Source organism: Arvicanthis niloticus, chromosome 23, assembly GCF_011762505.2.
Source record: "Arvicanthis niloticus isolate mArvNil1 chromosome 23, mArvNil1.pat.X, whole genome shotgun sequence".
Taxonomy (NCBI): domain Eukaryota; kingdom Metazoa; phylum Chordata; class Mammalia; order Rodentia; family Muridae; genus Arvicanthis; species Arvicanthis niloticus.
Genome location: NC_133430.1, coordinates 30,780,614 through 30,804,159, shown reverse-complemented (window position 1 = coordinate 30,804,159; position 23,546 = coordinate 30,780,614). Strand labels below are relative to the sequence as shown.

Genomic DNA, 23,546 nt, shown 5'->3' with positions numbered 1-23,546 from the left:
GCGGAACCATGCAGCAGAATGACATTTGACCACAAAAAGGCCGAGGGGCTGAGGGACTGTAAATCAGTGTACTGAGGACAAGCAGCCAGTTACACGGGATCAAATGTTCCATGACGTGTGATGCTCAGAATAGGCAAATAGACCCAGAACTGTTCTCCTGGTTGCCTTAGGGAAGAGGCAGGAGGAATGGGAGAGTGGCAGAGCTGGGGGGTGCTGGGTGTCATAGGAGGGCGTATAAAATGTTTTCAAGTTGGCTACGATTATGCAAGCATATGACTCTGTACTAGGAGCTACTAATCACATAGTTTGACGAGTTAGTTCTATATGTGAATTCTATCTCAATAATACAAATTGGAAAGCACGGTGTCTGTCTCACAGGATTCCGGGGAGGTGTAATATAACAGTTCTCCCAGAATGCAACAGTGTTCTGGAATCCACATCTATGGCTGTTAAATCCTTCTCTGGGGTTGGGGAGAGCTGAGTGGTTAAGAGTATTTGTTTTGCAGAGGGCCCAAGATTGATTTCCAGCATCCATAGGGTGGCTCACAGCCATTCATAGTCCCAGTCCCAGGGCACACACATGGTGCATGCAGGCAAAACATCCATACACATAAAAGATAGATAGATAGATAGATAGATAGATAGATAGATAGATAGATCGATCGATCTTCCTTTGGCACAAACAACAGTCAAAAAAAGCCCAGAGCTGGTGAGGGTCAATGTTCCTTCCTTCCTTTCTGTTGCTGATAGCCATCTGGGAGCAGGCAGCATGGACAGGATTTTGTGCAGAATTCCAGGAAGTAGGGTATACTGGGGTGACCACTAACTCTGGCTGGATCTCCGGTTCTGATTCATTCAGTCCGTGTCTGACTGGCAGGTGCTCCTAACTGGTGTCTATTGGTTGAAACCCTCAGCACGGTAGAAAGCTGCTCAGGTCTCTGTGTGTGGTGCAGGAGGCTTACTGAATATTGCCCTTGAAGGTCAGCAAGCTGCATTTGCAGACGTCAACATTTGTCTGCTCCAGCCTCTGTGTGAGGTAGGTGGGAGGACCAAAAGCTGTCAGGGAACAGAGACTCAAAAAGACCAAGCCACCAGCCAGGGCCTCACTTGTAAGCATGACTTTTTCCTACTTAAAAGAAAGCTGTCTTTTGGTATCAGATCTGTCTATACAGATCTTATGTCTATTAGTCACCTAATCTAAGGATTTCTGGTGCCAGGGTGACCTATTTTTCATAATAATAAGCACCTTCCTGAGACTTGTCTTTAATGGATGACTACCCGGAGAGGCAGGCAAGTTATCTTTTTTTTGTTGTTGTTTGTTTGTTTGTTTTGTTTTGTTTGTTTTTTGCTTTGTTTGTTTTATCTGTCTACTCATCTGCTTATCTCCCTAGATACGAGCTAACTGATTTGCTGTTGTAAGTACATTCGGAGTCCAAGGCTCTCCAAACCCTACCACTGCCTCAGCTAATTCTGAGTTTGAAACTTTGCATCCGTCAAAGCATACCTTGTCATTTCTACTACAAGTATTAACTATAAGTATTGATATGGTTAGGGGGCCCTTGAATGAAATTTTGCCATTTTCTAGAGTTAGCTTTGGGGGTATCAGACTGCCAAGAGGCTTTTGTTGCTTCAACTGGCCTAGAATTCACTAGTTTGTACTGCTGCTCTTCACTGTGGCGTCCACAGGCCAGTGTGCTGGCAGCCCAGAGGTTGCTCCAAGTGCCATATTGGGTTTCTTCCAAGCTAACTTTGTGAAGGGTGGGGTCCAGGGCTCCTTCAGGCTATAAGCCATCAGGATTTGGATGCTGTTAGATGAATTTGTTTTCCAACCCTGCCTGGCAAGATCCTATCTGAGAAACGACTGACAAGAATCTAAAACCACATTTTTCTTCCAATTTACTTCCAGTCTCTTGCAAGGATCCGCCGCCCTTGGGCTCTCAGTAAAGCATGTGGGACCTGGATCTGTCCAACCAGAGGTTGGTCTGACTCAGCAGTTCCAAACCACTTATTTCCATGTCCTGAGATCTCTGGCCTTACATCAGCAGTGTCCACGCCCTGAGGACTTTACCCAATTCATTAAGCTGGCTCCTTTGCTTGTTATATGGAGGGACAATCAGATAAACTGTTTCCATACCCAAGGAGCCTGCATTTGCAGTGGCTGCCCTTGAGTTCTTAATTGTTGTAGAACTAGGGAGGGAGCCGCTCCATCCCTCTGGCCAGGGACAGCTGTCTGCCACACTTCACCTGCATTAGTGTGCCCAGGCCCTTCCTTGCCCATCTGAACTGCCATCCTCATGGTTATAATCCTTCCGTCCTCCAGGCCAGGCATCCCTGACTGTGACCTCATTTGACCTTGTCACGTGCAGGGTCTTTATTAGCCAGCGTTCAGTTCCCTCGATGGAGAGGTGGACGTTCTGCTGAGTGATTTGTCAGTGATCTATTTCTTGCGCCTGAGAGAAATTGGCTGAAATCTGTGGTTTGGCTGCACGGCCTGCATACAGATGAAATGGAACTGCCTTGGTGGGGAATAATTAAGCTCAGGACCTTGTTTTTCACCTTCACAATGAAAGACAAATGACTTCTAAAGGCTTTAATGGGTTGGCACTTGAAAAGGGCAGCTTTGGGCCAGTGCAGGCTTTCAGAGCCTCCCTGTTCATAAATATTCTGTGCAGTGTCTGAGCCGCCCTCTAATGGTATAGAGAGAGTTGGTCTGCAACAGCTTGTCCCTTGGTTTGTAGACCAGTGGCTTCCAGACAGCTCATACCACACACCATTGGTAGAGAATTCATTTTTGGAACTGCGGGGAAGAGTTCAGTCAATAGAGTGCTTGTCGCATAAGCATGGACCTGAATTTGATCCCTGGCAGTGATGTAAAAGCCAGGCGTGTAACACATGTCTGTCATCCCAGTGTTGAGGAGGCAGAGACTGGAGGGTTCTCAGTGTCAGCCAGTCTAGACAAGCTTCAGGTTTTGTGAGAGGCTCTGCCTATAAATAAATAGATTGGTAGGCAGGTAGGTAGATAGATAGATATATAGGTAAATGGATGGATAGATAGATAGATAGATAGATAGATAGATAGATAGATAGATAGATTGGCCTAGTGGTGGGAAAGCAGACCCCACTAAACCATAAGTGTGGACCAAGCCTGAAATAGACTTGTTCCAACAAAAGTCTCTGCTCTCCAAATGCTCTTCCTTTACAGGAGGTCAGGGTCAGCTCTCCTCTCAGGTGTTAGCGATGATCCCTCTCTGTGCCAAGGTGGCTATTCCTGGGTCTCCTCCGTTCTCATCCCTGGTAGCCATGTTTTCGCTTTCCCTAACAACGAATGGGTGTCACCCTGTTCAGCCTGGTTTTGCAGGCTTTGTTCCAAACACAATGCTGTCTTTTCTTAGCCTTGGAAACAGGCTGTTCTGAGTGGCTTTTTTTTTCTCTCGAAAAAAAAATGGCCCTTCCCTGTGTGTGCTGTAAACCAGCCCACGCCTGCAGCCTTTTGTTTTACAGCTTCTCTCTTGACCCAGAGGAGATCTCCCCCCCCCACCCCACCCCCCATGGGTGGATGGTCATGGTTTTGGGAAGGCCAAGGTCAGAGACAGACATCACTTCTTGGTGAGGGATTTAATGGGGTGAGCCTGTGGCACTGTTCTAACAATTCATAAAGGATTATTAGTTTGTAAAATATGGCACCTATACTTCTTCCCAGAAGATAGTGGCCTTCTGCCTGGCCTGCCAGTGTCTCACCTGGGACCTGGGCATGCTGGCTTCCCTCTGTGAGCATTTGGCCTTATGATGTACGGGATATAGAATCCTAGGGTTTTGTCTCTTCCAGAACCTCAGGCTGGGGTTTAGTGTCCAGCCCTGTTCCTCTCTACTGTTGCCAGCAGGTGCAGGTACCAGCTGTGCCTGGGCACTGGGGAATTACTGCAGGGGATCTGGTGTCTCCATCAGTGCTCCCAAAGAGCCTTCTCCCAGGGTTGCCAAGGGTTCTTGTGGGAGCAAGATCGGGTGCTTGCATTTGTCATGGTTACATCCTGGCCCTGCAGGCAGCAAAGTGTAGTAGCAAAACACTAGAGCAAAAGTCAGGAATCTTGGGCTCTTGTACTAAGGCTATAGGGCTGGTCTCCAGCACTGTAAAGAAAAAAAGTCCCAGGTTCTTGTCTAGATTGAATTTCCTCTCCTTTTAGCAAATGTTTCCCAATCTATTGGGCACACAAAAAGCCAACAAGACACAGGCTTCGTCTGTCTTCATGAAACTCCTGGTGTGGCAGAGATGGACACAGAGAGTAGACAATAGCACAGTAGGGCCGAGGGCAAGTTTAGAGTTGAATGGAAGCTCTGTGGGAGGGACACTTCTCAGTCTGAGGGCTTGGAGTCACGGAGGACTTCCTGATGGAGATGTTATTCCCCAAGGCCAAGAGGAGGTTCCCAGCAGAGTCTGACAGGGTCAGGGGACAGATAGCTTTGAACTTGTCCTCTGAGTATACAAGAGACCCACGAAGTGAGCCAAGGGCGTGAGGCAGAGATGCTCAGGCCAGGAGAGCCTGGGGCACATAGACATGGGACATTTCAGGAGTAGGGTGGTATGAGCATGGGTGAGACCACAGGAACATAGGGTCAGGCACAGGAACCTTGTGTGATACAGCAAGCAGCTTTCTTTGTCTTTAGAGCAAGGAAAGCCACTACTGATGTAAGGGTCGGCCACTGCTTAGGTTTGCATTTGAGGAGTCAGAGGCTGGGCTGGAGTGAATGGAGGACCAGGAGCCCTCCCTGAAGGCCATTGCAGGGGTGCACAGTGAAGTAGGGTCCGGGAGAAAAGCGGTGGAGATGTAGGAAAGCCACGGCAGGGTGAGCATGTCTAGTTTGCATTGCATCTCAGGTTAGCTGTGGAAGACACTCAACACATCTGTACACGACGACACAACAGTGTCATGTTACAACTGCAGAAGGTTAGAGGCTCCTGAGGTAGGGCATGGCATTGGGTGTCCAGTAGGGTCAAAATTGGAGATAATGAGGAAGATAGGAGAGAGGGTGAGGCTGGGGTTTGTAGCTCTGGGAAATGGGTGGGTGGTGAGAAGCTCAGAGGTCCCCAACCTTCCTAGTGCTGCAACCTTTATACAGTTCCTCATGTTGTGGTGACCCTCAACCATAAAATTATTTGCACTGCTACTTCACTTCGTAACTGTAGTTTTGCTACTTTTATTTATTACATAGTGTTAAGTACTTACCTGATATGCAACCTTTGGGAAAGGGTCATTGATCCCCAAAGGGTTGTGACCCACAGGTTGAGAAGCGCTGTAGTGGACAGCTACAATCTCTGGGAGCTGAAACGCATTACAATGAGTGCCTGGGGGTTAGTTGGCTATCTGAGTGTGGAAGATTTGGTTAATTGTTGTGCACAGAAGGTGGTGAAACCACAAGGGTGGATGACGTAGTGGGGATGTGGGTGACATGACAGGTTGGTAAGCCAATGGTAAGCTAGAGTGTGGTGTGGAAAGGCCAGGAGGAGGCTCCCTGCAGAGTCCTACAGGGTCAGGGGGACAGAGAGCTTGGACCAAGGTAAGAGAGAATTCAAGGTAACAAAGATGGCACAGAGAGGTCAAGTAGCCGAAGGGGATGAACCCAGCAGTGACCTTTGAACTTGTCCTCTGGGACCCAGTTCCTGTCCCCAAGTGTCAACCTGGAACCAGCCTCAGTTTCCCATCTGTAGAATCTAGCGGTGGGTTTAGGTGTTTGCCATTTGGTCTGTGAATAAAGGGATCTGGAGAATGTCAGTGTTCTTCCTGCCAGGTGACAGTGACTGCCATTAGGACAGAATGAATGACCCCAGAGAGGATCATAAAGGAGGGACTAGCCCAAGCCAGAGGCAGCCTGCCATCACAGAATCCAGTAGTTTCCCTGCCTGTAGAGCTACAAGCTGACCTTTCCCTTTCCAAACTGTGGTTTGTCCACTGGTAAAATGAGACACCCCCCCCAGGCTTCCCTGAAGATGCTCCTGAAGGTCAGGGAGAAGTGGGAACTCTTGCATAGGTTGAAGCGCTTTCATGGTCCAAAGAGGTGAGCTGATTGGCCCGAGGTCTCAGTATAGGGTTGATGGTGATGATGAGACACCAGGCGTGTGGTGGCAGACTCCACTGGAGTCAGATGCCAGCTGGAGACCGTGCAACCCACAGATTCATTTGTTGGTTTGTTTGTTTGTTTTGTTTTGTTTTGTTTTGTTTGGATCAAGTGGTATTCTGTTGAAAGTGGAATTAGTCGGCAACACTAAGAATTGAGAGGTTTTCTTTAAAAAATATTTATTTTTATTTTATGTATATTGGTGTTTTGCTTGCATATGTGTCTGTGTGAGGGTGTCAGGTTCCTTGGAACTAACAGTTGTGTCCCCATGTAGGTGTTGGGAATTGAACCCACATCCTCTGGAGGAGCAGTCCACTGAAGCATCTCTCCAGCTCCAAGAAGTTTTACTTTTAAACATTCATATTTTCAGCTCGTCTTAAAAACTTGGGGATTGGGCAGTATTGAAACTGCTTTGCTGGTGCTAATCTGGCTATCCCTCTGTGGACACAGCCCTGCCCAGCCCTTCTCCCGTGTTAACCGTGAATTAACCAGCCTAGCTCTTAAAGGTGGCTTGGGTTTGGAGCCCCTGTCTTCAACAGCCATTCATGTGAACTGGCTCAGGAGGCCCTGCCCAGAAGCAAAAGAGATTCAGCCCTTAGCCACTTGTACCAGTTGGCTTGGCTAGGGAAGAAAGGTGACCTAGGGGAGACAGTTTTCAGCACTCAGCCTTTGGAAGTGCTTTGGGAAGCTTCAGGGAGACCCTAGTGTTTCCTCATCCCTGCAGGAGAGGTAGTGGGCCTAGCCTAGCTGGCCTGGGCTGGCCAAGGTTTCACCTCTGGACTGTCCTACTTTGTTGGTAGGGGGCAGGGGGAACCCCTGGCTCAGTGCAGTTGGTTTATGTGGGGGAATGTCTGGTATGTTTGGCATTTGGGTGTTTACTTCCCAGGGTGCTCATAGGTCCCTGGTGTTGAAATGTGGCTTCTCTGGTTTGGAGGGGGGTCTTGTGGGCCTGGCTAGTGGCTTTAAGCCCAAAGCTACATTTGGATACTGCAAGGCTGTTCCCCTGACGGTCAGTCTCTGTCTCTCTCTGTCTCTCTCTGTCTCTGTCTCTCTCTGTCTCTCTGTCTCTCTCTCTCTCTCTCTCTCTCTCTCGCTCTCTCTCTCTCTCTCTCTCTCTCTCTCTCCTTTCCATGCAGACGAGGGAGGCTGAATGCGCCTCTCAAGCCATAGGGTGTTTTAGTAACCTTGTTGCAGGCAGAAGAGGATGCTGGCAGAGCCATTCCTAAGCTCCAGGCTCAGGCAGGATGGAGCGGTGTCCTTCCAAACCCATTCTGTGCCTTCCGTATGCATTGAGGAGTGGAGACTCAGAGAGGCCAGGTGACTTGCCCAGGAGCCCACTGCCTTTCTAACAGAGTGTCTGAGGAATGCCGACCCTGAAGAGTGGTACAGCTTATGCCATGCCCACATGACCAGGCCTGGCTCTCTCTGTGCGTGCTACAGTTCTTAGTTCCTGCCCAGGCCCTTCAGAGCTCCATTCTAATACTACTATTTGCTTCTGCTTTTTATTGTCTGTCTGCCTGCCTGCTCTTAATGTTCCTTTATTGCTTTGTCCTTGTCACCTTGTGTGAGAGAGTCTGTATTTTCTGTACCTTGGGTTAAATTTGTTCTTTTCTTTCTTGTTCTCAGAAAAAAAGAAAAAAAGAAAAAAAAATTTTTTTGAGATAGAGTCTCATGTAGCCTAAGCTGGCCTTGACCTAGATGCTGTAGCCAGTGATGACTGAACTTCTGATTCTCCTGCACACTTTACAGGTGTGCACTGCCACAACCAGTTCACACAGTGCTGAGGCTGAGGCTGGGGGCCTTCTGCACCACAGGCAAACGCTGTCACTGACTGAGTCACAGCCCCAGCCTTCAAAAGACATAATTTTGAAACTGCTTTGGAAATGTCAGATGTCACACGTCAGTCTCATGTGGCCACTGAGGCAAAGTGTGTGGCCCGAGGAACATGACCAAAGGTGACGACTAAGCTGAAGAGAGCAGGAAGGGCCTCCATTAGCTCTGCAGACGTTACCCATTCTTGTTCATTATGCAGGCAGTGGGTTTTTTTTTGTTTGTTTGTTTGTTTTAGTTTAAAAAGAACCCAACAAGGAGAAAGCAAAACATACATGGCTGTCTGAACTCGAAGCTTCTTTCTGTTGTCCCCATTGTGAGAGAACATGGCTGAAAACGCTATGTGTATGTGCCTGTATGTGTTTGTGTGTGTGTGTCAGTGTGTCTGTGTGTGTTACACATGTAGACCATAGACCTTTCCAAAGAGCAGGACTGCTTGGGCCTCAGGGCAAAAGACCTAGATTTGAAGCCTGAGCTATCACAGATCATACCAACGGCTTTTATAAAAGTGTGGGGGCGGGGCTAAGACAGAAAGCAATGTGCTGGAGGACTTAGAAGATGGAGACGGAAATATTGTTTGTTTGTTTGTTTGAAACAAGGTCTCACTGTGTAGCCCTGGCTGTCCTGGAACTCATTCTGTAGACCAGGCTGGCCTTTAACTCACAGAGATCCGCCTGCCTCTGCCTCCTGAGTGCTGGGATTAAAAGTGTGTGCCACCAACGGCTGGGGAGAAGAAAATATTCTTGATTTAATTCATGAATATACAATGAAGGCCTTTTCCTTCCACATGGTGCTCTGCTGGATGGTGGCAGTAGAGAGAGGTTAAGCTATTTATGTAGACAGAGTAACTATAAATAGATTGATAACCTCAGGGGAAGTTGACAAGAAACTGAAGGATACGTGGAGAGGTAAGCACAAGTCATCAAAAGCCTCTGGAAGGAAACAGATAGGAAGATGATAAAAAGAGAAGCACTTCCCATTGAGGTGGCAGTGAAATATAGAACAAGGAGTCCCAGCAGAGGGGACACGTGGAGAGCCCGAAGACAGGGAAGAGCATGGTGTTTTGATGATGAGACGAGAGGCCCCACTTACTGAAGTCAAGAGTAGAGAAAATACAGGCTATGGATGAGCTGGTCAGGGGCTGGTCTCCTTCTCCCGCTGGGCCCTGCCCAACAGTCGAGTGTTTGTGCTGTAAGTGGAGGAGGCTATGGAGGGCTGGAAGCAGAGATGACTGACATTTTAGCCAGGGGAGCCCCCAGGGATCAGCATCGAGGGTCTGTCTGGGAGAGGCCGTTGTGGTGGTGATACAATCTGCTGGTGCTTACAAGCGGGGTCCTTGCAGGCTGTTACATGGGCTGTTGTGTGTGTGGTGGTGGTGTGTGTGGGGGATAATTAAGGTGATTTCAGGTTTGTATACGGTTGAACCTCCAGGCAGATGGCAGTACTTACAAAAAGAGAGCAACCAGAGGAGACATATGTTTGTAGAGAGACCGGCCAGGAGCTCATCATGGCCTCCTGAGGAAACTCCTGTGCCCACAAGTCCCCCAGGAATCAGGTAACAGACAGATTCCAGTCCAGCAGGTCTGGGGTGGAGTAAGGAAGTTGATAGGTAGAAGACTGTCCACAGACCTGCTCTCTGAGTCTTAAGGTGCTGGAGCCCCCACCCTTACCACCAGCTTCACAATGTCTGGTGGCAGCTGTCTAGAAAGAGCTAACAGTGAGGGAGACCCCAATCCCTGCATTGTATCCTGCCTGACAGCTCTGGGTGGAGCTGCTATTTTGAGTGGGCTTGGGGGGGGTGGTATAAAAATCTATATCTTGGATATTTTTACTCATCCGGCAGATCTGTGTCTATCTTACCTGCTTGTGACCTATCATAGCAAGGAGCATTACCCAGCATCCCTTGTTTTGAGCTTGGCCAGTGGGAGGCACCAATAGGAAGTTTTTTTTTTTTTTTATTAAGTTTTAAGGTATTTTTAAATAAGTTTTTTTATTTTTTATTTTTAGAGGGTATAGAATTTCATACATGCTCCCGGTGTGTTTTGCTCAAGCTAACCCCCATTCCCTCCACTCCAGTTCTTCTCCCATCCCCCCACCATGATTTCTTCCTAATGTCCGTGTTTATTGTTTATCAACTGAGTGCACTCAGGGCTACCAGGGTGTGTATGGGTGCAGGGTTATCTACTGAAGCAAAGGTGGCCTCTCGTGGGCTGAGACCTTGAGGAATGCTCACCCTCCTTTTCTGAGCAGCCGTCAGTTGCTAATAGCGCCTGAGCTAGGGTGGGACACGATGCCCACCTCCTGACTCTGAGCTGGTGTTTTGTCTGTCTTGAGCTTGCCTGTGCTGTCATGACTGTTGTGAGTTTAAATGCACAGATGCTCAGATGTGTCCTGAGAGCTGCTTTGCTGTAGTCACCATCTCCGGCACTTCCACACAGCTCCACCCGCTTCCACACGCTCCACCCACTTCCACACGCTCCACCCACTCCACACGCTCCACCCACTCCACACGCTCCACCCACTCTACACGCTCCACCCACTCCACACGCTCCACCCACTTCCACGGGGATCCCAGAGCCTGGGAGTGAGGGTATGCAGTAGACATCCCATCCGGGACTGAGCTCTCTACGATCATTCTCTGCATGTTGACCAACTGTGAGCTTCTGTTAGTCATCACCTACTGCACAGAGAAGCTTCTGGAATGAGAGCTGACTCATTAATACCAGTATAATGATAAGTTGTTAGGAGTCAGCTTAATACCGTGTCCACTTAGCAGAGTAGTAAGTTTGCAGAGAGAATTTTAGAGATCAGTTCTCCCCGCTGGCACTGTTCGTTTCTGCAGTGGCTTGTGTGAGGGGCCTCTGTGTCTATGCTCTGTCTCTCTCTGAGTGGCGAGTTCTAGAGACAATACTGCTGGTTCCATTTTCCTAAGATCACAGAAGGGACCACTTTCTGCTCTTCCTGTATCACTAGGCACCCCTGACTTCATGAGGGGGGAACCTAATGTCATGGGCATCGTCTAACAGCAAATGACAGAAACCTCAGTCAAACTCACTGCATGCCAAAGGAGAGTCTCAAGTCTACTATGAACTCCAAAGACAAGCAGCATAGTCAGATCAAGCGATCAAGATGCTTTTTCTGTCTGTGTGCTTCTTCTTGCCATTGTCTGTCTGTCTGACTGACTGTGTCTCCCATTAATCTCCACAGCTCTTCATCCATCTCTGTCTCAGCGTTCTACATGTATCTGGTTTTGCTTGGGACTGTCTCTCAGGGACCCGGCCAGGTTGAGCAGGTGAAGGGCCTAGATATGTCAGTGAAGGATATACTTCCTCCCTGGTACTCATCATGTGCTTTCAGAAGCCCCAGGGTGAGGGCCTCCTCCAGGTGCTCCTCCTGGGCAGCTTGCTCACCCTCCTCGGTCCACGGTTCTTCTCTATGCCTGTGACTCCTTCCTGCAGCTGAACAGTTAACATCCTATCTGTTTTTATTCCTGTCTGCTTCAGCTGCCCAACCTTTCTGCCTCTGGGGCCTGCCTATTCCTCAACAGGTACCTGAGAACAAAAATGGGATGGTGGTGAGGAGGGACACTAAAGGTGGCAGGTCCCTGAAGAATCTGTCCCTTCGATGCAGAGTACAGTTAAAGAGCATTGGTCCCTGAGGACAGATGTCGTTCTCTTGGTGGCCTCTGAGAATTGGGGAGAATACAGACAGACAAGGCTAAGGGCCATGGCTGGCAAGAATAGGCTCCTAACCTACCCTATTCCCTAAATGCCTTCTGCCTCCTCCTCAGACACCCCACCAGTCCCCATTTGGGGTTCTGGTTTTAGACGGCTGCTCTGTGTGTGGTGAGAACATTCTGTCAGATGCTCTGTGGAACTCAGGAAGCAGGAGTCCAGCTTCCTCCAGAGGAAAGCAGGAGAAGGCTGGGGAGGGCAGGACAGCAGGGTCTCTGTCCAGTCAGGGCTACAGACAGTTCAGGCACTGGTACAGTGTGACAAGCCTAGTGGCTGTGGGATGCAGAAGGCAGAGTCTCCACAAGCCAGAGGAATGGCTTACCAGCCGTATCTCCCCTGGATTCCTCCAAAGCAGCAGTTATGGGTGGGACGAGTTGAGGAGATGCATCCCCATTCGAATGGGGAAGATGTGGTAAGTCTTGGGCCACATCTCAACTTGGTGAGATGTTATTTAATGAGAAAAGTTGCTCAGGGTGTGCATGGTTGGAGGAATGGCTGGGAGTGGACGCATGCTGTGGCAGCTACAGGATGGGGGACTCTAGACCTAAATGCACACCCCAGAACTTCATAGGATCTGAACAGACCTGGCACAGTTATTAGTACCCTGCACCCCAAATCTAGATACTACCCTTAGTCACTCTGTCTCTGGGGGAGACAGGTTCCAGACTTCCAGCTTCCTCCAGGTAGGCAAGAGGCATCCTGGTGGAAGGGGTTTCCTGAGTGCAGGGCAGAGGTCCCATAGATGCCAGTGCAGCCACTGACTCTTTGTATAATTAGGACCCATTCAGTTGCATAGTTCTCTACAGTCTGGTATCCCATGATTAAATGCCATGCTCACTTACCCATCCTCCAGCCTAGCAGGGGTAGGGCGGAGTTTTGTCTTAACACAGGGGTTCTATCAGAGACATCAAAGGGGCCTTCCTAGAGGAGGTGACATTTACTCTTGAAGGATGAGACAAAGTTTACCGAGTAGGAAAGAAACATCTCCTTGTCTGGGGTGGAGGAGGACATGGCCTCTAGACTAAAAAGTATTGACGGAAGGGTTTGATGGGCTCAGAGAGCGGATGGAACAGTTCAGTGATCTGGTGTCAAACTGGCCCAGGTGACTTGTTAAACTGCAGCCACAGCCCCTGAATGTGTTACTCCCAGCCCTCTGGGCCCAGGCCTTGTGCAGGGGTTAACAGGTAGGACCGGGTTTAGGGGACGGGCTATGTCTCACTGGGCTGTTTAGGGTAAGGCCCTGGAGCCTGGCAGGGGCAGGCTGAACCCATCACCATGGCAGTTTGTGGGCAGAGTCTCTTGGCAGAGGGGAGATTGCGCTGCCAGCCACTTCCTCCGGTTCCTTCCCTCTGCCTGATGTCACGGTTACCTCGGCCTGCTCTGGGGTGAGGCTGAGGTCGGGCGGAACCAATGTCAGCCAGGTTTCTGTATCCCAGATGCAGGTCAGCCAGAGGAGCTGCCACTTCTGGTTCGGTTTCAAAGGAGGCCACGGGCATGGGAGGTGTCGGGTGTGGAGGCATTGATGAGGCACCTCTCCAGCAGCCGCCCAGAGGGCCAGTGTGGCTTAAGGAGGAGTCTTAAGGTGGTGTGGAGGGAGGAAGGAGGCTGCTCTGCCAAAATCAGAGGCCAGAGTGCCGGTGTGGGTCCTGGCCTGGACCCTGTGCTCCTGACCGTGCCAGAAGTGCATGGGGAGAGGATGCTTACTTTCCTGGCTGGTGTCCCTTTGGACTGAGACTTTGTCACAGGCTATGGACTGCCAGAGTCACCCCTTAACCTTACCCCACTCAAGAAGTGACAGAGTTGGCAAGCCCAGAGCAACATCACAGCTCGTGGCCTCTGACTTGGAGCTATCCCCAGCCCAGCTGGCCCTCTGAGTCCTCCAGATTTCCCGGGTTGGCAAAGACAGCACAAGGCACCCTAACTGAAAACCCCTGAAAGAATGTTAGGCTCGTTTGCCTAACATCAGGCCCTAGGTTCAATTAATAAATTGAGTGTGAGAATCTACAGCTGTAATCTTAGCTCTCAGGAAGTGGGGGAGGATGCTTATAAACTCCAGGCCATCTTTGACTACAGAATGAGTTGGAGAACAGTCTTGGCTACTTGAGACCCTGCCTCAAAAAATGTTTTTAGAAAGATGGAAGTTACAAAACCTGAGTTCAAAATCCAGCTCAGCCATGTCTTTGTTGAATGAATGGCTGCAGATAACATGAACGTTTAAGCCTCAGATTTACTGCCTGCAAAATGGGACGGTAATGGCACCTTCCCATGAGACTTGGTCTTGAGAACGGAGTGGTGTGTGTTTGAAAGGATTTGTCAAAGTAGGCAAGAGGCAGCTCCTGTTATTACCGATAGTGAAAACTTAGCAACTGCCAGGCAGGGTGGGTGGGTGAGTGGGTGGTGAATTTTTGCCCCACCTGGGTTATGGGCCCTGCTTTATGAGTCCTGAGTTCCTTCAAGGAGACAGGCTATCTTGCAATCTCAGGGGATCCTGGGATGTATCCAGCCAGGTGAGGAGGCAGAGTCACTGTGACAGCCTGGGGAAATAGATCAGAAGTTTGGGGGATGGAGAGAAGGAGCAGTATTGGTAAGAAGGTGTGTCGAGGGTTTGAAACCCCAGCAGAAGAGGTGGGGTGAGGAGAGTCTGGGAGAGGTGGGGGCAGAACCGGAACCTGGGTCTCTGCCCCAGGTGTTTTTAAAGGAAGTGCCTGGGAGCTGTTGGCCTGGAAAAAAATCGCACCCAGAAGGCTTGAGCCAGGCAGAACAGGTTGCCTCACCCACTTGCAGGGAGCTGCCTGCCTCTGATGAGTGGACTGGCCAGGCTCCCAGCTCCAGAAACTCTGGCTGAGCCAGGTAGCCCTGCCCTTAGGGGACACTGGCTCCTCCCCAGGATGACCACCTGCTCCGAGGAGTATTCTCTTACGACCAGGAGACCTCTCCATCTCAGCAGCCACAGGTGTTTGCTGAGATGTGGGTGAGAAAGGGGGCTCTGTCCCCCTGTCTGTCCATGTGTCAGGTGAGAAGCTGTGCTCAGGACCACCTGTGGTGTCTAATCAGTGGCTCTGTGCCCTCACAGCTAGATGAGGAAGAAGAGCGAAGGAAAAGGCGCCGAGAGAAGAACAAAGTCGCTGCGGCCAGATGCCGGAACAAGAAGAAGGAGCGCACGGAGTTCCTGCAGAGGGTGAGTGGCGTAGCTGTGGTGGGAGGCGCCTCGTCCTTGGCAGGGGCTGATGTGCTCTGCAGCCAGGGACAGCATCGGACACTGTGCAACCCAGAGAAGGTAGAAGGTACGAATTGGCCCAGTGGCCTAGACCTGGAACTATCCATTTTGGTCCCTTGTGGCTACCACAGTGTTCTGGAGTACACACTAATAAAGCAGGATGTTGGGGCAATATCGTATCCGTGGGCAGTGGATGTAGCTCCCGGGATGGCTACCAGAAGAAACGTCCCTTTATTGCAATGCTTCACCCACACTGTATACTTCACTGCCTTACCCTTAGCTCCATTGAGGATGATCTTTGACTCTTGGCTGCTGCCCCCAGGAACCTGAGGTCTGGCCAGTATGTGAAGGTCAGCCTCCGGGAGCTGCCCTTTGTCTCCCGCTGTCATTGACCATTTTACATTGTGGTATGTCTAGCAGGGTGCTTGCTCTTTCTTAGCCCTGGGTCCTGTCCCTCAGCCCCTGTCTTTGTCTCAAAAATGATGCCAGGGAAGGGAAGTGAGTAGAAAGCTGACTAGTCCCCCAGTCGTCAGCAATACCCCACTCCAGTCATTGGTTTGTTACTGAGCAGTGATAGCGGCACTATGTGCTAACCTAACAGGCGGGCATTATTGTTCTACAAGCCACCACGATGATGACCAGTGGTCACGAACATTGCAAAGCCAGGCACTATATATACTAGGTGCTGGGTGTGATCTCACCTCATTACCCGAGTAGCCGGTGAAGATAGGGATCTCTGTGGCTCCCTGTCTGTAAGTAAGGAAGGCACAGTGAAGATGTGGCCTGTGCAGATCTCTCAGCCACCAAAGGATAGGACTGATGTCAGTGCCTGCTGCTAGCCTCAGGTCTCCATGTTCCCATTCCCACCCTGACCCCAGTTCCTGAGCTGGTTCGTTCATTAATTCATTTATTAATTGAACAAGTGCGGGAAATGTTCAGCGGTGCACTGGACACAGTTAGAGGGGCATAGCAAGAGTGGCCATCGTCCATCTGTGGAAGACGAAGGGGTAAGGAGGGATGGCCCGATGTTCTCTGATGCCATGGATTGTGTTCTCTCCTCATGTTTGCCATAACCAGAGAGCTGTTCTGGGTTAGAGGTGTGAACCGTGTGGGTCATCTGTAGACCCCTAGCTGTGGGCACCCTGGGCTGGGCAGTGGTTATCAACAGGACTGAGTTGCCTGAGGCTGGGAAGTCTTAGAGGTCGTATGCAACACTAGACTTGATTGTTCAGCAGTTTCTAAGATACAGGCCTTAAAGATGAGGGGAGTGTCCCATGCCGAATGCCCGGCATCAAGTACCCGATAGACAGAGCCAGGAAGTGCAGGCAGGCTTCTCAGGAGAAACTTCCCATATGACTCCAGCTTCCTGGAGCTTGTCACCAGTTAGCAGACAAGATGTGTCCACACCAGAGGCTCCCAACTACACACCAGTTCAAGCACCTACTGCGCCCCTAGATGTCAGTATCAGATGAAGTTGTCAAATGCCTACTGTGTGCTGGGCATTTTCACATGATTACAACATTTCAATAAGGTAACACTAATTCTTTTAGAAAGTGACCTGTAGTTCAAAGAGACCAAGTTGCTTGCCCAAGCAACCCTGCTAGCAAGTGCAGGACAGGGACTTGCCCATTTCTCTGTCTAGGTGATAGTCACTGTTGCACTACAGGTCAGTGGGTCCTGTTCTCTCAGTGGACAACAGATAGCAAGTGAGAGCCTACAGCCAGCGAGGAGTGTTGTTTCAGAAACCAGAGTGCTGTGGAGACACAATACGCTGTGAGGAGAGACTCTTCCATTGTGAGATAAATAGAGGAAGTCAGTAAGAGATGAAGGAGGTGAAGAACAGAGGGGCAGGCAGACCCTGAGCCTCTTTTGCAGACTGATCCTGCATGCTGGGTGTCAGAAATGGACCAGTGTACACAGACCAGTGTGTCCATGTTGTCCTGGCACAGTTTCTAAGGCTGCCTTCCACACTCATGAGGGTCCCCATTCTATGATAACATCTCTGGTTATGGGGAGCCATGAAAGGTTCAGGAGGAGGAGGGCACCAGTCAGAGGGAGGAGTCTCCTGACTGTGAGGCAGGCCTTTGGTTAAGGTGGCTGAAGTAGTACCTGTGTCATCCCAGTAGGAGATGCAGCTGCCAAGATGAAGAAAAGTACATGACCTTGGGTCTGGGAAGCAACATCATGTGTGCTCCAGCCCAGTCCTCTTCCCTGGACAGCCCTTCCCATCTGAGGCCTTGGAAGCAGAAGTCTGGATGTGAATGCAGACCACTGTGCTGTCAGTGCCTGAGGACTTGACCCTTGCTCGCACTCTGACCTCTGAACACTCACATGTAACTCTTACCTCCCAGAGAGTTCGCCTCCCTAGACCAGTCAAGGCCAACTTGGGTGGGCCTTAGGATGGACTAGTTCACACCCCACAGACCTTGGGCCTACCCCAAAGCCTCTGTCTGCAGTCAGGAACATCAACCTGGGGTGTCTCTCTGCCATGACGCTTGCTCCTGCCATGTCACTGTGGCCAATACAAGGTTCTCTGGGCCCTGGAGGCAGTGAGGCCATTTTATATTCCCAAGACACTCTGTGCTCTCTCCCTCGGCACTCTCCCCCTGGTGGTCTCATTGGCCTGGGAGGGTGAGAGGCCCACCTTTGGTGGCAGGTGAGGGGTGAGTGGGTGGGCTTCCTCAGCTGCTCAGAACTCTATTCAGGTTGCCCAGGCTCCCAGAAATGGGGAAAACTACTCACAGTAGCATAGATAGCAAACAGCCAAGATTTAGCCCAGACACAAGCTGCTTCCCAACCCTTCCCAACCTTTTCTAAGTTGATGGAAGCAATGTCCCCTAGGGCATTTGAAAATATAAAGTCAGGGCAGGGTGGTGGTTCCACATGCCTTTAATCTCAGCACTTGGGAGACAGAGGCAGGTGGATCTCTGTGAGTTTGAGGCCAGCCTGGTCTTCAGAACAAGTTCCAGGACAGCCAGGGGTACACAGGGTAAACCTTTCTGGAGGAATGGGATATATGTATGTGTATGTGTATATATGTGTGTGTGTATGTGTATATATGTGTGTGTATATATATATATATACGTATATATATATGCATACATATATACACACACACACGCACATATATGTGTATGTGTGTGTGTGCGCGCGCATGTGTGTGTGTGTGTGTGTGTGTGTGTAAACTGAGGCCTCTGGGTTCAGTAACTTGAACAAAGTCACATAGCTAGGATGAAAAGCTGAAGTGCCTAACTCTGCAACTTCTTCTTACTAACTTTGCTGGTGACAACATAGGAGACAAAATGTTTTTTTAAAAAAGATTTTACTTATTTGTTTTATGTATGTGAATACACTGTCACTGTCTTCAGAAACACAAAAGGGAATCAGATCCCATTACAGATGGTTGTGAGCCACCATATGGTTGCTAGGAATTGAATTCAGGACTTCTAGAAGAGCAGTCGGTGCTCTTAACTGCTGAGCCATCTCTCTAGCCTCAAGAGACAAAATCTTAACTTACACCATTTTTATTCTAAGCGAACAAATAGCGTCAATTTTTCTAGTGCAATAAAGATTCTCCAGAAGTCAGCACAGAGAGTAGAAACAAAGGCAGATTCATCTCCCTGTATATGAAGTGTAAGACGATCCAGGTCTGGTCGCTTCTTCATTCATTAGGCAAACTGAATCTGCTAGAAATCTAGAAACCATTACACAGAGAAACCCAGTTTTGAAAAACCAAAAGGAAACCTAGAAACCTCTGCATACCTGTATTCCCACACTTGTGAGTCTGAGGCAGGAGGATCACAGTGGGAGGTTAATCTAGGCTACCTAGTGAAAAGCAGTATCTCAAGTGTGAGGCTAACCTAGGTTACTTAGTGAAAACTGTCTGAAAAACAAACAAAAACATTTTAAAGTAGCTTAAAATCCTACAAGCCGTTGGTTTGTTGTTGTTGTTGTTGTTTGTTTGTTTGTTTGTTTTTGTTTGTTCATTTTTCGGGGTTTTGTGGGGTTTTTTTTGTTGTTGTTGTTTTTTGTTTTGGTTTTGGTGTTGGTTTATGGAGATGGTTTCTCTGTGGAGCCTTGGCTGACCTGGAACTCTATCAGTAGACCAGACTGGCCTCAGACTCAAAGAGATCCACCTGCGCCTGCCTCCCTAGTGCTGGGGTTAAAGGCATGTCCCACCACTGTTACAGGTTTGTAATCCTATGACAGCCAGGCCAAGTTGCTCCAAACCTCACCCATCTGTGTGGAGCTGAATATTGTGTCTTAATTCCTCCCCAAAGAGATTTTGTCATTGTTTTGGGTTTGGAAGACAGTGTCTTACACAGACCAAGTTGGCTTCAAGCTTACTATGTAGCCAAGGCTGGTCTTGAACACCTAACTTCCCGCCTCCAATATCTGAGGGCTTGAATTACAGGCTTATGCCACTATGTTTATGTTCTACTAGCAGCGTCCAGCTTGAACTTCAGATACCCTGTAACCAAGCCCAAACTCCTTCCAGACTCCACTTAGCACTGTCTAGCCCAGCTCCCATCTCAGGTAGTAGCCATGCAGCCACAAGCCTCTGTCCCACCTCCTTCATTCTCCAAGCCCGGGTGGTCCCCAAGACTTACTGAGTTGTCTTTGAAGCATCTTTCTTTTTCCTATTCTCTTCTTGCTGGGAGGTGAAAGGGGGGATCCCTTGAACCCTCTAGCTCTTCAGTTTTATATAGCGCACTCACGTGGGAACTCTTCCAATCCTGAGCATCGGCACTCTACACTGATAAGATCACTTGCTCTAGACTCTGACTCCAAGCCTGGCTGCCATGTGGCTCTGTCCTGCTTTCTCTGCTTTCTCCACCTTGTACCCTACTGTGTCCTAGAGAGCAGTGAGCACAGCGGTCCCTGTTGTGCCTTCACACTCGGCAGCTTGCCTGGTGTCTCCTTTTCACTGAGAGTTTCTTACCCAGAGTTCCTCATCTCCAACACTCAGAATGGCATGGCGGTCATTAGCTGGGCCTTGCTGTGTGTAGAGTGAACACTCCTCAGGAGCCCTGGGGAGTGGGGTTGGGGGAGGCGGATCCTCATAGTCTCTGGATTCCCCAGAGCATTCATCTTCACTGCAGGCTGAGACACATCCTCAGAGGTGGGTAGATGGCCCTGAGGCTTCTCAATACAAAGGCTGAGGACAATCTGAAGATTGTGTTAGCAGTCCGGGCTGGGGGAGGTGAAGAGGACAGAGGAAACACTAGCCATCTCTCAGAATTCTGAGAACTGCAGACCAGGCCGGCATTCCAGTCTTGTCTCTGCCTGTCCCGTTAAAAGCCACCGTAGATGCTTTTTTTAATATTTGCCCTCTTGGCATTTCTTTTCTCCTTTTTGAAGCTGTTGCTCTGGGTGTCTGGTCCTAAAGCTTGCCTTGTTCAGATGTCCTGAGCTCCCTGAGAGCCCATGTGGCCACCTCAGAGAAGGTGCATAAAGGACAACTCTGGCAGGCCTACAGAGAGAGGAAGATAGCTTCCTTCCCCCACCCCTGCCTCAAGGTGTGGGGACCCCACCAAAGGTCACTCTCAGAGGGAGGCTGCCCCAACTGTACCCCACTGGGCAGAAGGACCTGTCACACAGGCAGCTGCAAACTTAGTTTGCTCTGGGACTAATACTGGTCCCTCAGCTTCTGAACCATTGGCATCTGGGGCTAGAAGGTCCCTTGTCTCATGTATAGCAATCACGGTATCTTTATTCTCTGTCCTTTATCTGCCAGTCACTCTTCCTTAGCCATGACAGCCAAATACTTCTCTAGACCCGGGGACAGTTGTTCCCAGTGAAGAGCTCACTGGTCTGAGACTCCTCAGCTCACACATGTGAGGAGAGCTTTCAGTTACGGGCTGTTAGAACAGCAGAAAGACCCCATTGCTGTGTTCTTCCGGCCTGCTGTGCGAGCCCCAGGCCTTGAACAGACATGCTTGTCACCTGTCCTCAACTGTGAACACACAACCCCACACCCTGTCACATCCTCAGCCCTTCTTCTGTCCAGGCATTGAGAGTTTTCATCTGACATCCATTTGAAACCCCATTTCCAGTCCAACAGGTTGATTGTCTGTCTGGGGGTCGAAGCTTCTAGATGATGGGGCATCCGAGGGAAGAGGAAACATTCTAAACAGGACAAACTCATCGCCAGGAGGTGCATGCTTTAGGGATGGCTCACACTGAGTTTATCAATTCCACATAGCAAAGCACTTGGTCTTGTGTTGCCCCCTGTGAGCTACCTTGGACCCTCTGTCGGCTCTTCATAGATCAGGGGAGCTTTGGGTGTCCACAGCAGGGAGTAGGCTTCTTGAGGCTGGGGTAGTTAGAGAGAAGGGAGTGAACTGGACTAGCCCCCATATAGCATCTGGTCCCATCCTGCTGTGACACAGGCCATGACTATGTGACACGGTGCTGCCTGCAAAAAGTCAACTTACCCCAGATGCTCAGCCTTCAGTGAGACCTGGCAGGCAGAAAACCATGCCAGCGGTACAGGTGCCAGCCAGCATGGCAGGGCACCTCTCAGGAGCAGGCTGGCAGTGACAGCTGATGGTGTGTCTCTGTCCGTACAGGAGTCGGAGCGGCTGGAACTCATGAACGCAGAGCTGAAGACCCAGATCGAGGAGCTGAAGCTGGAGCGGCAACAGCTTATCTTGATGCTCAACCGTCACCGCCCCACCTGTATCGTGCGCACAGACAGCGTCAGGACGCCCGAATCCGAAGGCAACCCACTGCTTGAGCAGCTGGACAAGAAGTGACTGAAGGCCTGGAGGAGAGGCCTCAGAGGAAGAGGAGGAAGGGGAGGAGCAGCAAAGCGGAAGAGGAGCAGAGTGATGGAGGGCCCTCCCAGGCACATGACAAACTCTATGATGAGGCTTAGCATAACTGGCCTCCAGCTGGCTCCTTTTTGAAACTCAGCCCAGCCGCACAAGAGCAAGAGCGGACTGAAGAAACCAGAGGGACCAGGTGCTGAGACCAAGGTTGACCCGCAGATAGGGGCTGTCCCACTCCAGGGCCCAGCTTGAAGGGCACCTGAGCCAGAGAGGTGCCAAACCAGGTAGCCGTCTCAGACACTCCTTTGGCCTCTCCGCCAAGACCCCCCACCCAGGGGACTACTGAGCAGCCAAGGAAAGCCATGCATTGCAAACACAGTGTGGCCGCGGATGGAACTCAGCATAGATTGTAATCCCATTCCCCAGCCCTGCCCAAGCCCGGTGGAAAGGGGGTGCACTGTGGGGGCTGCGACGGCCCAGCTGGAGTTTGCTGTGGCACAGAGGCGCGGGCGCCCTTCCAAAGCACACACTCAATCAATGAATGTTTACAGACTGGCTGTCCTGGCGGGGCTTCCAACTGCACACAGTTTTTATACTTTCTTTCTTTCTTCTTCTTCTTCTTCTTTTTTTTTTTTTTTTTAATATTTTTTACAAAAAAAAAAGATTTTATACGAGCAATATATATATATGGATTTCTATAATCACTCGATGTGACACAGTACAAATATGCTATGGTCTGTTGTTATGGACATCCACCCACCAGTTACGGCCATTGTAATTCCTAAGTACTGTAGGCTCTGGGTGTTGGGGGGTGGCCAGGCGGGTGGTGTGCATTTCCATCCTTGTAACCCCTTCCCGCTACTCAGTCCTGTATCTCTCAGTAAACATTGCTCTTAATTACCCATTGCTGCCTCAAGTGGTATCTGCCCAGGGAGAGGGCAGATGTTTGGAATAGTTTCCATATCTGCCCTGCCAGGGAAGCCTGAATATGCCCATTTCTCAGATGAAGAGCCCGAGGCCTAGAGATGTTAAAGAATTCTGCACATACCATTTTGAGAGTACTTGCTTCATTTATTTAGGCTAAGTTTTTTTGTTTTGTTTGTTTGCTTGTTTGTTTTGTTTTTCAAGACAGGGTTTCTCTGTATAGCCCTGGCTGCCCTGGAACTCACTCTGTAGACCAGGCTGGCCTCAAACTCAGAAATCCACCTGCCTCTGCCTCCCAAGTGCTGGGACTAAAGGCATGTGCCACCACTGCCTGGCTTTAGGCCAAGTTTTAAAAAAACTCTGTGTGTGTGTGTGTGTGTGTGTGTGTGTGTGTGCGTGCACGTGTGCATGTGTGTGGTGGAGTATATATATGTCTTTGTGTAGATATGTGCAGAGGTTAGAGAATTTGGATCCCTAGGAGCTGGAGTTAGGCTGTTGTGAGCCACTTGATGTGCTTCCTGGGGATTGAACTTGGGTCCTCTCTTCAGCTTCCTTTTGAGTGTACCCTTGAGTGTGCCAGGCACTGCAATGAACTGAACCTTTGCCAGGGAATAAACCAGCCTTGATCTTGCACCATGGATCTTGAAATAGGTTTATTTTGTGCTTGCTTGCTTCAAACCTGTCTCCCTTCATCTGTGTGGCAGCCTTGTCAAGGGGCAGCTATTGTCCCCAGATCATGAATGGGGAATTGGAGACTCGGGGAGACAAAATGAAGCCACTACTTGTTGAAGTCATAACTGACAAATTCGAGGTCCCATTTACTTCCTACAACAGCACAAAACAGACCTCACTGTACAAATGGCTTAACTAAAGCTCAGAGAGAGCGGGTGACTTACCCGAGGTCACTCAGCTAGCAAGAAACAGAGCTGGTATTTGAACTTCGCCTCCAGAGACTCA

The 23,546-nt window shown here is 49.8% G+C and overlaps 1 protein-coding gene across 2 annotated transcripts in view; it reads left to right on the top strand.

Annotated features, from left to right (window-relative positions):
* Positions 1-23,227, top strand: part of Jdp2 (Jun dimerization protein 2) — a 42,256-nt gene extending 19,029 nt beyond the window's left edge. For both annotated transcript variants that reach the window (XM_076921628.1, XM_076921629.1), the window contains exons 3-4: positions 14,749-14,853; positions 21,465-23,227. In XM_076921628.1, coding sequence (XP_076777743.1) covers positions 14,749-14,853; positions 21,465-21,650 — 291 coding nt within the window. In that variant the 3' untranslated portion in view covers positions 21,651-23,227. The remainder of the gene's footprint in view (positions 1-14,748; positions 14,854-21,464) is intronic.
* The last annotated feature ends 319 nt before the right edge of the window (positions 23,228-23,546 follow it).